The sequence below is a fragment of the Gorilla gorilla genome, chromosome 2, assembly GCF_029281585.2.
Source record: "Gorilla gorilla gorilla isolate KB3781 chromosome 2, NHGRI_mGorGor1-v2.1_pri, whole genome shotgun sequence".
In the NCBI taxonomy this organism is placed as follows: domain Eukaryota; kingdom Metazoa; phylum Chordata; class Mammalia; order Primates; family Hominidae; genus Gorilla; species Gorilla gorilla.
In genome coordinates this window covers 22,607,669-22,620,080 of record NC_086017.1, presented here as the reverse complement: position 1 = coordinate 22,620,080, position 12,412 = coordinate 22,607,669, and the positions used below count along the sequence as shown (strand labels likewise).

General features: G+C 52.1%; 1 protein-coding gene across 1 annotated transcript in view; it reads right to left on the bottom strand.

Moving 5' to 3' along the window:
* The window catches only part of CAND2 (cullin associated and neddylation dissociated 2 (putative)), a 38,334-nt gene extending 30,793 nt beyond the window's left edge, over window positions 1-7,541 (bottom strand). Inside the window, exons 1-2 of the mRNA XM_004033641.4 lie at window positions 7,070-7,541; window positions 251-394 (exon numbers count right to left, since the gene is read on the bottom strand). Coding sequence (XP_004033689.3) covers window positions 251-394; window positions 7,070-7,467 — 542 coding nt within the window. The 5' untranslated portion in view covers window positions 7,468-7,541. The remainder of the gene's footprint in view (window positions 1-250; window positions 395-7,069) is intronic.
* Between the last annotated feature and the right edge of the window lie 4,871 nt (window positions 7,542-12,412).

The window sequence follows — 12,412 nt, the reverse complement described above, 5'->3', positions numbered from 1 at the left end:
TGGTCCTCTTCCCTTTCCTGCCTCACTTCCCTACTCCTCTACCATGTTTCCTGGGATCACCTCCCAAATAAACTTAGATTTGAATCCTTGTCTCAGCATCTTCTGGGAAAACTCAGACTAAGGTACCATTCAACGAGAGCTGCTCAGCAGGTCTCCTCTGCGAGGCTGTACCCCAAAGGGACAGCGGTCCCCAGGATGCTCCCACACAAGGTAGGGCCCCCTCTCCTGCTCCACCGAGGCTGACACTCACCACTTGACAGCCAGGTTCTGCACCTCACCGTTCTTGTCCTCCAGGAGCCGGAGCAGCATCTTCACCACCTTGCGCTCGCTGTCCTCGTCCAGCTGAATGGAGTCCTTCTGCAACTCCGACATCAGGTCGCTGGTGGCCATGAACCTGCACAGGGAGGGTGGAGGAGATTGCTGAGCAGCTCCTGGGCCCTGGTGGATTTGGGCAGTACCTCAGGGTTCCCCTAGAAGTAGACCTTAATACAAAGATTCGAGGTCAAATGCAGTCCTGTGTCACATAATGATGTTTTGGTAAGTGACAGGCAACATATACAATGGTTGTCCCATAAGATTATAATGGAGCTGGCCGGGCGCAATGGCTCACGCCTGTAATCCCAGCACTTTGGGAGGCCGAGGTGGGCAGATCACGAGGTCAGGAGATCAAGACCATCCTGGCTAACATGGTGAAACCCAGTCTCTACTAAACAAAATACAAAAAATTAGCCAGGTGTGGTGGCGGGCGCCTGTAGTCCCAGCTACTCGGGAGGCTGAAGCAGGAGAATGGCGTGAACCCGGGAGGCGGAGCTTGCAGTGAGCCAAGATCATGCCACTGTACTCCAGCCTGGGCGACAGAGCGAGACTCCGTCTCCAAAAAAAAAAAAAAAGATTATAATGGAGCTGCCCTATACAGGCATGCCATTTTAATCTTTTCTACCTTATTTTTACTGTACCTTTTCTATGTTTAGACACACAAATACCACTCTGTTACAACTGCCTACAGTACTCAATACAGGTTTGTAGCCTAGGAGCAACGGGCCACACCATATAGCCTGGGAGTGTAGTAGGCTCTACCATCTAGGTTGTGTAAGCACACTCTATGAGGTTCACACAAGGACAAAATCGCCTAAGGATGCACTTCTCAGAATGTCTCCCCGTCGTTAAGTGCCACATGATGGTGGATTATTTGGGCAGTGGGCATGGTTGGGCTACAAGGAGACCCACATATGTGTGACACCAACTGCCACATAGTGGCAGACTAGGAACGGCTCAGCATGCTGGCTAAATGCATAATGTTTCAGGGTCGGTGGCTCCTGCCTCAGCCATTTATGAGTGTGAACTTGGGCACGTCATTTCACCTCTCCAAGCCTTAGTTTACCTGTCTGAAAACGGGGATGAGACTAGTACCTGCCTCATGGGGTTTTAAGTGCACATGGTGTGTGCTCAGTAAATAGCACTGCCATTATTATAATGGCACAGGACATCATCCACATCTCACAACAGCTGAGAAAGGGATGCCAGAAGGTTGTTTTGTTTTGTTTTTTGAGATGGAGTCTTGCTCTGTTGCCCAGGCTGGAGTGCAGTGGCACGATCTCAGCTCACTGCAAGCTCCATCTCCCGGGTTCACACCATTCTCCTGCCTCAGCCTCCCGAGTAGCTGGGACTATAAGTGCCGGCCACCACGCCCGGCTAATTTTTTGTATTTTTAGTAGAGATGGGGTTTCACTGTGTTAGCCAGGATGGTCTTGATCTCCTGACCTCGTGATCTGCCCAACTCGGCCTCCCAAAATGCTAGGATTACAGGCGTGAGCCACCGCGCCCAGCCAAGGGATACCAGAAGGTTGAACAGACACCTTGTGTCCAAGTCAGAGCTAGAGGCCTGTCTGCCAAACAGATGGAGGAGGGCGAGCCCTGTCCACTCCCATCTCAGAGAACCAGCTCAGTCCCTGCCCTTAGAGCAGTGGATCTCCAGCTATAGCCAGCATCAGAATCACCAGCAGCGCTTGTTAAATAATACTAGTCCCCATTCCCAGAGTTTCTGAATCAGCAGGTCTGAGTTGGGGCCCAGGAATCCACATTTCTAACAAATTCCTGGATGACACTGAGGGTCAGGGACCACACTTTGAAAACCACTGCCCCACGCCATGCTGATGGGCATGGGCATATTTTGGAGACCAGCGCCAATAGTTGACTGGCTCACTGACCTAGGGTGGGCACCAGACGCAAGGGCTACCCACCCGGAGGTGGGGGATTCATGGGGCCTGACACCAAAAGCCTGATGCTGTCCCAGGCATTTGAAACTGCAGTGGGAGTCTAAGCTGGAAGCCATGGAAAGTTGAGGCTGGGGCCAACTTTCCAAGTTGAGGAATGGTGCGGGAATTGGGCACCATTCCCGCCAAAATTAAGAGGGTAGGAGCAGAGGTCTGAAACTAGTAGCCCTCAGCTGTGTCCAGCTTGCAAACATGTTTTCAAAAATTTAAATTACTTGTCAACATTTGAACACTGGGAGAGTTGACATAAAAATACTGACTTTGGCCTGGCATGGCGGCTCACGCCTGTAATCCCAGCACTTTAGGAGGCTGAGGCGGGTGGATCAACTGAGGTCAAAAGTTCTAGATCAGCCTGGCCAATATGGTGAAACCCTGTCTCTATTAAAAATACAAAAATTAGCCGAGCGCAGTGGCGGACACCTGTAATCCTAGCTACTGGGAAGGCTGAGGCAGGTGAATCACTTGAACCCGGGAGGCAAAGGTTGCAGTGAGCTGAGATCGTGCCACTGCACTCCAGCCTGGGTAACAGTGCAAGTATCCATCTCAAAAAAAAAATACTGATTTCCAGGCTGGGCACAGCAGCTCACGCCTGCAATCCCAGCACTCTGGGAGGCCAAGGTCGCCAGATCACTTAAGGTCAGAAATTAGAGACTAGCCTGGCCAACATGGAGAAACCCCATCTCTACTAAAAATACGAAAATTAGCCAGGTGTGGTGGTGCACACCTGTAGTCCCAGCTACTTGGGAGGCTGAGGCAGGAGAATCACTTGAACCCAGGAGGCAGAGGTTGCAGTGAGCCAAGATCGTGCCACAGCACTCCAGCCTGGGTGACAGAGTGAGACTCAAAAAAAACAAAAACAAAAACAAAAACAAAACACTGACTTCCAGATTATCTTGAAAACAGAATATTTGAATACAATGGGGCCTACAATCCCTGGTGACAATACCTGATTAGAATCAGGTTGTGGCTGCCCTCTCCCCAGTTCACCTGGTCCCCACTAGGCCCACTTCACCCACTGACTGGCTCCTGCAGGCAAGTGAGAGTGGAGTCTCAGGAGAAAACAGGACAGAGCAGCAAGGAGATACTGTGAGGCTGCCTCGGAGAAAGCCTCCAGCTTTTACTGACCCTGCTGGGCCACTCTACCACCCCACGCTGGCCCTGCTTTCCAGCATGGTTGAGCAAATCAACCAAGAGCCCTGACCCCAGCCTCCTGTGGCAAAATCTATCACAGTTGGGATTCTGGCTTTCATCTGTGCAGACTCAGACCTGCTCCTAGATGTCACCGCAGCCCACAGTGCCCTGTTACCAGGGGTGGACTGGTCGATGTCCTATTTATTTTTAACAGGTAGATTAGCCACAAGTTGCTAGGAGAGAGAAGGAGGCTGGGCTGGCAGCATGGGCAGGATGGCAGGACTGACTGTGCCCACCTCTGGGCAAAGGTAAAGTGAAGGAGGAGGTTTGGATTTGAGCCAGGCCAAGGCCTGAGGTGGGCACATGCACCCCTACGTCTGCTCAGCTGAGGGGACATTCTGAGATGGCACGCAGGGTCTCCAAGTTGTGTTTCTGCTGCAGTCCATGGGGGCCCAGCTCAGCCTGGCAACCCAGGCGATGTGCCTCTTTGCCCAAGATAGGCCTTCTATCCCCGCTCTTCTTCTTCATCTGTTGAGCTCCTATTCACCCATCAAGAGCCCAGCTCAAATGTCCCAGCTCAAGGATGACTGACCTCCCTGCCCTACCCCTGCATCCACAGCCCCTAAGCACAATGGTTTCCTGGACAAGATCCTTTCAGAGCACTCTGCACCCCTCCTTTATAGCACTTCTCACACTGCAATACAAGTCTGGCCACCAGAGCATCTTCTCCATTGGACTGTACACTCACTGAGGGCAGAGGCTCATCAGGTTTATCTCTGGGACTCCAGGCTCAACAAAGAACAGGTCTGCAGAGGGCTTTGTCGGGGAGGGTGAGAGCAGGAGGAGAGGTAGTGAGAGAGCTAGCCCTTAACAGAACTTACAGCCAAATAGTCCGAATTCAGAAACCAACTCTTCTGAAGTATGCCTCAGCATTTCAGACACCCCTGGTTCCTGCAGACACTAGCTCTCGGAGAAGCAAGCCATGTTTTATACATGTATGTGTGTAGGGATGGGAGAGGGAAGGAAAAGTATATAATTTGGTGGATAAGAGCTTGAGCACCCCAGTTTGGCTTTAAGTGAGTATACTGGTCTTGCCGTTTATCAACTAGGTGACATTGGGTAACTACCTCCTTTTCTCTGGGCCTCAGATTTTCTATATATAAAATGGGAACTTTTCTTTGCCCTACCTCATAGTATCCTTGGGAGGTTTCAATAGGACAATCTAGCTCTTAGCATGAGGTAGTAAGAAAACTAGGCTCAGGGAAGCTGCACAAACTGCCTACGGTAACAGCAAACTGGGCGGAAAACCAGCCCACCACACAGGTCTCCTGGCTTTTCAACCAATACTACTGTGTTTTCAAGAAATGACTTGGTAATTCCTGCAAGACCCGCAAGTGTACTCGTTTTGACTGCCGGAGCCTCCGTGGTAATGGGGCACCTCCTGTCCATAAAGCCAGGGCCCAGGAAGAACAGGAAACAAAGATCTCCTCCACCCCACCTGGGACCCCCATTTGCAGTCGCTGCCCCGCTCCAGGAACCAGAGGACACAGTCTCAGTTTCATTACAGAGAAACCCTAGAGGCAACTCAGCTGAAACCCTTGGCCACACGGACGCCTGGACAGCTGGTCTGCAGGACCCAGCACCCTGGTATTCGGACTTTAAAAATAGACACCATTCTCACATGCTTGGGGTGGTTTTAAGTGTTCTCCAGGCCACTGGCAGAGACAGGCTGAAAGGGCTTCTCGGGCTGTAGCTGGCAGGGCCAACTCCCTCTCCCAGAGACTGGACCAGAGGCCTGAGAGACACTAGCGCAAATCCCCTAGGCCACTAGCCAGCTCTGTGACCTTGGGCAAGTCACTGCACTCCTCCAAGCCTCCGGAAAACAGGAAGAACAATCACCACCACCCATGGGTGGACTGAGATTACACGTGGGGTGCACAGTAGGGAGCCTGGGACCCAGCGAACATTCACTAAGCACCTACCGTGTACTCAGCACAGGTGTTGGGGCACTAAGAGGAAGTGCATAGTCCCGGTGGCCCAGGAGCTCAGGGTCTCCCAGGGCTGAAAAGTGATCTAGCAGAAACATGAGGGGAGGCATGATGGGAGCTGAAAGGAGGTACCTAATCCTGCCTGGGGTCAAGAGTTATAGAGCTGTCAGATGAAGGGAGGAGGTCAAGGGAGAGCAAAGAATCCCCCTAGTGAAGGTCTAGACAGGGGACAGGGCGTGGCAGATTTTGGATGTACACAGAATCATAACTGTCCGTTTATTAAGCACCGACCTAGTGCCTGCCATGAACCTGAGCATTTCACATGTACTATCTTATTTCATCCTTACCCCAATCCTCAGAGATGGGTTCTGTTATCCCCATTTTATAGAAACAGAAGCACAGGGAGACTCATGGGGGTTAAGTTACTTGTCCATGGTCACACGGCCAGTGAGTGACGGCAGCTGGGATCTGAAGCCAAGACCTTGGATCCCAGGCTCTATTAATGTGGGGGGGCTCTTGAGGGGTACTGAGGAATGGGCTGCAGGAGAAGAGTAGGAGTCAGACCACCAGAGCAGGTCTCAGTCTCCTCACCTGTCAGGGGGCTGGAATCAGAGGACCTCACTAAGATCTTGGCCTCTGTATTAGACTGGCCTGGATTTGGATTAAGTCTCCCACTTCCTGGCTTTGTGACTGAACCTACGCCCTTCATGCCTCTGAGACTCAGTTTCCCTATCTGTAAAATGGGGACAAAGTGAAAAAATGTTCATTGAGTCTCCAAGGTCTTCTTTCAGCTGGAGGGGCCAGAACTGGCCATGAGACCACGGGCCAATCCCTTTTCCTCCCTGGGCCTCAGTTTCCCCAGGGAATGCAGGTGGAAACTCATTGGACCAGATGTTTCCACCGTTCTTTTCAGCTCTATTCCTGTGGTTCTGTGATGCTGTGAGAGGGGGAAAGAAGAAAAAAGGGAGTGGGGAAGGAGAGTGGCACACAAAACCTAGAAGGTCCCACCCCAACCATCACCTACCTGTGACTGGAAAGCCAGACTCAGCCCAGCCCCCTCCTTTAGGCTGGGTCTGAACAATCGCAGGAGGGGAGGGAGACGGGGCGGGAGGGGTCCGGGTGATGTTGACAAGGAGGCATCACTGAGGGTGCCAGTGAGAAAGTCAGCTGGGGGTTGCGGTCCCGGGAAGGGTCCGGGTTCAATGCGGAGGAGAGGCAGGTGCTGGGGTCCCCAGGGAGAGGCGTAGGGCTTCACTGTGGGCTCGCTGAAGGTGGGGGCGGGGGGGAGGGGGCGCTGGGGCATCAGTTGCGGGGGAAGAAGGGGGCCGGACACACACGAGGGAGGAGAGGCCGAGGCAGGGTGCAGAGGGGTGGAGCTGGGGCTCTGATCGGGGGTGAGAGGTAGGGCTGAAGCCCTGAAGCCTGCACGGTGGGAGACGAAGCAGGGACTGGAGTCGCGGAGGGGCAGGACGGCCACTAGGGGAGAACGGCCGGAGCTTCAGTGGGGCCCACGAGGCAGGAGTGGGTCTGTGGGGAGGGGGGCAGCTTAATGCAGGGAGAAGAGAGAAGACGCAGGGGGCTGCATGGTTATGGGGGATGGGCTGGCGCTTCGAGAGGGGAAGAAGGCCCCCGGCTTCAGAGCGGGAAGGAGAGAAGGGGGCCGGCGGCGGGGTGCACCTGAAGTCCTTGTCGCTGGACGTCATCTTCTCCAGAAGGCTGGAGATGTGGAAGGCGGCGGTGCTCATGGTGGCTGCGCGCCGCGGAGCCGGCCGGCGGGAGGGAATATGGCGGCGCGGGCGCCCCCTCCCTCCCCAGCTGCGCGGGCTGCGCTCACCAGACAGAAATAGCAGCTCCCGCCCCGCCCCGTGCTCACGCCTTGGCCACGGCGGCCGCGGGAGGCGGGCGGGCCTAGGCCTGGCTTGGTGGTCTTGGCCCCGGCCCCAGCCCTTGCCCTGCTGACAGCGCAGCGCCGGATTGCACACACCCCCAGAGATGGGGAGCTCACTACCCGGCCACCACCTCCTTGTTATTTCCGTAGGTGCCAGCTCTGTCTTGCGGCATGGACATAATATCATAGAGTCTCAGGTTCGAATCCCAGTTCTGCCTCTTCTGCTGTGTAGCCTTGGCCAAGTTACTTTACCTCCGCTTTCTCATCTGTAGGCATTCAAGAAACAGGAGCTATCAACCAAAGCTGGTCAGGCCAACCAAAAGACCCCTCACCCAATCCCCTCACCCACGATGCTTGCCCGCCCCTGAGCCAGACAGGATCTGGGGAATGAACTGAGTCACACAAGGCCCCCTGCCTCGCATCCCCAACCCTCAGGACGGCAGGGTCAGTTTCTTCATTTTTTTAGCAATGCAACTGAGGCCGAGAAGCAAAGGGATTTGCTGAGGGTCACACAGACAATGAATCTGGGATGGAGTCAGGATTGACTGCAGATCCCTTAATATCCTGCGCAGCAATCCTTCCATAAACAGCCAGGAGGCTGCTGGATGGGAAAGGGAGTAGTGTGTGCTTCAGAGCCAGACAAGCCTGGCTTCAAATCTCTGCTAGGCTCCTTCCTGGCTGTGTGACCTTGGGATAATGAAACAACCTCTCTGGGCTATGTTTTTCTCACTCATAAGGATAAAAGAAATCTTTATTCACTTGGGAGGCCGAGGCGGGCGGATCACGAGGTCAGGAGATCAAGACCATCCTGGCTAACACAGTGAAACCTCGTCTCTACTAAAAATACAAAAAATTAGCCGGGTGTGGTGGCAGGCGCCTGTAGTCCCAGCTACTCGGGAGGCTGAGGCAGGAGAATGGCGTGAACCCGGGAGGCGGAGCTTGCAGTGAGCGGAGATCACGCCACTGCACTCCAGCCTGGGCGACAGAGCGAGACTCTGTCTCAAAAAAAAAAAAAATCTTTATTAAATTGACACCCCCCTTGAACACCTGTTATTATGAGGTACGTAGGTTCTAGACCAAAGCTAACAGAACACTGCAATGTTGAAAATGTTCTACATCTTCAGTATAGTATCTAATATGATAGCCACTAGCCACATGTGGCTATTGAGCACTTGAAATGGAATTAGTGTGACTGGCGAACCAAATTCTTAATTATATTTATTTTTCATTAACTTAACTTTAAATAGCCCACTATGGGTAGTGGCTATCATAATGGACAGTGCAGATCTATACAATAAGGATGCAACGCAGCAGGGTGTTAGACACAAATGGCCCCTGCCCCCTGGGGACTTTACATTTTAGTGTAGGAAATCAGCAAGAAGGAAGAAGTGATTAGATAAGGAAAATAAGAGCTCTTCAGAAAATAAAATAGAGAGTTCCTGGAGCGTGGAGGGGCAACTTCAGCAAAGGTCAGGGAGGGCACTTTTGAGGAGGAGACATTTGGGCTAAGACCTCAACAGATGAAGCAGCTGGGCAAAGTTTTGAGGGAAGAGCTTCCCAGACAGAGGGAGCAGCAGGTGCAAAGATCCCGAGGTGGTGGCCGGGTGCGGTGGCTCACACCTGTAATCCCAGCACTTTGGGAGGCCGAGGCGGGCGGATCACGAGGTCAGGAAATCGAGACCATCCTGGCTAACACGATGAAACCCCGTCTCTACTAAAAATACAAAAAAGTTAGCCGGGCGTGGTGGCGGGCGCCTGTAGTCCCAGCTACTCAGGAGGCTGAGGCAGGAGAATGGCGTGAACCCGGGAGGCGGAGTTCGCAGTGAGACGAGATCGCGCCACTGCACTCCAGCCTGGCGACAGAGCAAGATTCTGTCTCAAAAAAAAAAAAAAAAAAAAAAAAAGGTCTCAAGGTGGTGGAAACCAGCCTGATGTGTTTAAGAAAATGCTGTGGCTGGGCCGGGCACGGTGGCTAACGCCTGTAATCCCAGCACTTTGGGAGGCTGAGGCGGGTGGATCACAAGGTCAGGAAATCGAGACCATCCTGGCTAACAAGGTGAAACCCCGTCTCTACTAAAAATACAAAAATTAGCCGGGCGTGGTGCCGGGCACCTGTAATCCCAGCTACTCGGGAGGCTGAGGCAGGAGAATGGCGTGAACCCGGGAGGCGGAGCTTGCAGTGAGCCAAGATGGCGCCACTGCACTCCAGCCTGGGAAACAGAGCGAGACTCCATCTCAAAAAAAAGGAAAGAAAGAAAGAAAGAAAAGAAAAGGCTGTGGCTGGCTGGGCGCAGTGGCTCATGCCTGTAATCCCAGCATTTTGGGAGGTTGAGGTGGGTGGATCACATAAGCTCAGGAGTTAAAGACCAGCCTGGGCAACATGGTGAAACCCTGTCTCTACAAAAAATGCAAAAATCAGCCGGGTGTGGTGGCACACGCCTGTAGTCCCAGCTACTTGGGGGGCTGAGGTGGAAGAATCTCTTGAACCTGGGAGGCAGAGGTGAGCCTGGGAGGCAGAGGTTGCAGTAAGCTGTGATCGCACCACTGCACTCCAGCCTGGGTGACAAAGTAGACCCTGTTTCAAAAAAAAGGAGGGGAGGAAGGGAGGGAGGGAGAGAGGGAGAAAGGGAGGGAGGGAGAGAGGGAGGGCGGGCTATGGCTGGAATGGAATGAGATCAGTCTTCCACTGAGGAAATGAGGACAGAGAGGTGGACAGGGGCCAGATTACTTGAAACCTTTCAGGCCAAGGCAAGGAGTTCGTATTTTATATGGGAACACTAATTTTATGTGGGAACACTAACGCCAGGGAACACTGGATGGCGTAAAGCAAGAAGGTAACTTGATCAGTTTTTGTTGTTGTTTTTGAGACAGAGTATCCCTCTGTTGCCCAGGCTGGAGTGCAGTTGTGTGATCTCGGCTCACTGCAACCTCTCCCTCCCAGGTTCAAGCAATTCTCCTGCCCCAGCCTCCCGAGTAGCTGGGACTACAGTCACCCGCCGCCACACGGCAAAATTTTGTATTTTTAGTAGAGATGGGGTTTCACCATGTTGGCCAGGATAGTCTTGAACTCCTGACCTCAGGTGATCCACCCGCCTCAGCCTACCGAAGTGCTGGGATTACAGGTGTGAGCCACTGCGCCCAGCCAGATCAGTTTATTTTATTTTATTTATTTAATTAATTCAGTTATTTATTGAGATGGAATCTCGCTCTGTTGCCCAAGCTGGAGTGCAGTGGTGCAATCTCAGCTCACTGCAACCCCCACCTCTCAGGCTCAAGTAATTCTCCTGCCTCAGCCTCCCAAGTAGCTGGGATTACAGGCACGCATCACCATGCCCAGCTAATTTTTGTATTTTTAGTAGAGACAGGGTTTCACCATGTTGGCCAGAAGGCTGGTCTTGAACTCCTGACTTCAGGTGATCTACCTGCTTCAGCCTCCCAAAGTGTTGGGATTACAGATGTGAGCCACTGCGCCTGGCCTGGTTTTTTAGAAAGATCTCTTTAGTGCTGAACAGTCCACGCAATCAAGAATCAGGGTGGTTTGGGCTGGGCGTGGTGGCTTATGCCTGTAATCCCAGCACTTCTGGGAGATCACCTGAGGTCAGGAGTTCAAGACCAACCTGGCCAACATGGTGAAACCCTGTCTCTACTAAAAATACAAAAATTAGCTGGGTGTGATGGCACACGCCTGTAGTCCCGGCTACTCGGGAGACTGAGGCAGGAGAATTGCTTGAACCCTGGAGGCGGAGGTGATTGCAGTGAGCGAGATCACACCAATACACTCCAGTCTGGGCACCAGAGCCAGACTCCATCTCAAAAGAATAAAAAAGAAAAAGAGGCTGGGCATGGTGGCTCACGCCTATAATCCCAGCACTTTCGCAGGCCAAGGCGGGAGATCATGAGGTCAGGAGATCGAGACTATCCTGGCTAACACAGAGAAACCCCATCTCTACTAAAAATACAAAAAATTAGCCGGGCGTGGTGGCGGGCGCCTGTAGTGCCAGCTACTCAGGAGGCTGAGGCAGGAGAATGATGTGAACCCGGGAGGCGGAGCTTGCAGTGAGCCGAGATCACGGGCCACTGCACTCCAGCCTAGGCGACAGAGCGAGACTCTGTCTCAAAGAAAAAAAAAAAGAAAAAAGAATGAGGGTGGTTTGCATTGGGGGAATGGTGGCGAAGATGGGAAGATTCGGGTTATGTCATGGAAATAGAATACAGCAGTTTCATTTGAGGATTGGATTCACATACTTTTTTTTTTTTTTAGACAAGGTCTCACTCTGTCGCCCAGACTAGAGTGCAGTGGCATGATCACCACTCACTGCAGCCTCCACCTCCCGGGCTCAAGCCATCCTCCTGTCTCAGCCACCTGAGCAGCTGGGACTACAGGCACACACCACCACACCTGGCTAATTGAATCCACACTCTTGAATTGGGTGATGATTACAGGTATATATTTGTAAAAATTAATCAAGCTGTACTTTGCTATATGTAACTGTTGCCTCAATAAAAAGGAGGGTAATGGGCTGGGCTCGGTAGCTCTAGCCTGTAATACCAGCACTTTGGGAGGCTGAGGTGGGTGGATCACTTGAGGTCAGGAGTTCGAGACCAGCCTGGATAACATGGTGAAACCCCGTCTCTACTAAAAATACAAAATTAGCCAGGTATGGTGGCGCGCACCTGTAATCCCAGTTACTTGGGAGGCTGAGGCAGGAAAATTGCTGGGAGGTGGAGATTGCAGTGAGCCAAGATCATGCCACTGCACTTCAGCCTGGGCAAAAGAACGAGACAAAAAACAGAGCAAAAAAGTAAATAAATAAATAAATAAAAAGGAAAGGAAATGAAATAAGTACATAGTTTCATAATATTTTTGTAATAATTTTATGAGTCAGTGCATATATTTTTACAAGTCATATATTATTTTTATGGGTAAGGAAAAGGGAAGAATTATGAGTTTTTAGCTGGAGCAGCTGAGTAGATGGTGGTGCTTTTTATGGGGATGAGGAAGTCAAGACAAGAAACCTTTTGATGGGAAGGAGGACTTGAAAACTCTGCATTGATCTGTTAACTTGGAATTACCTACTAGACATCCAAGGAAAGATGCCATGTTGACAACTGAATACATCAGTTGCATCAGG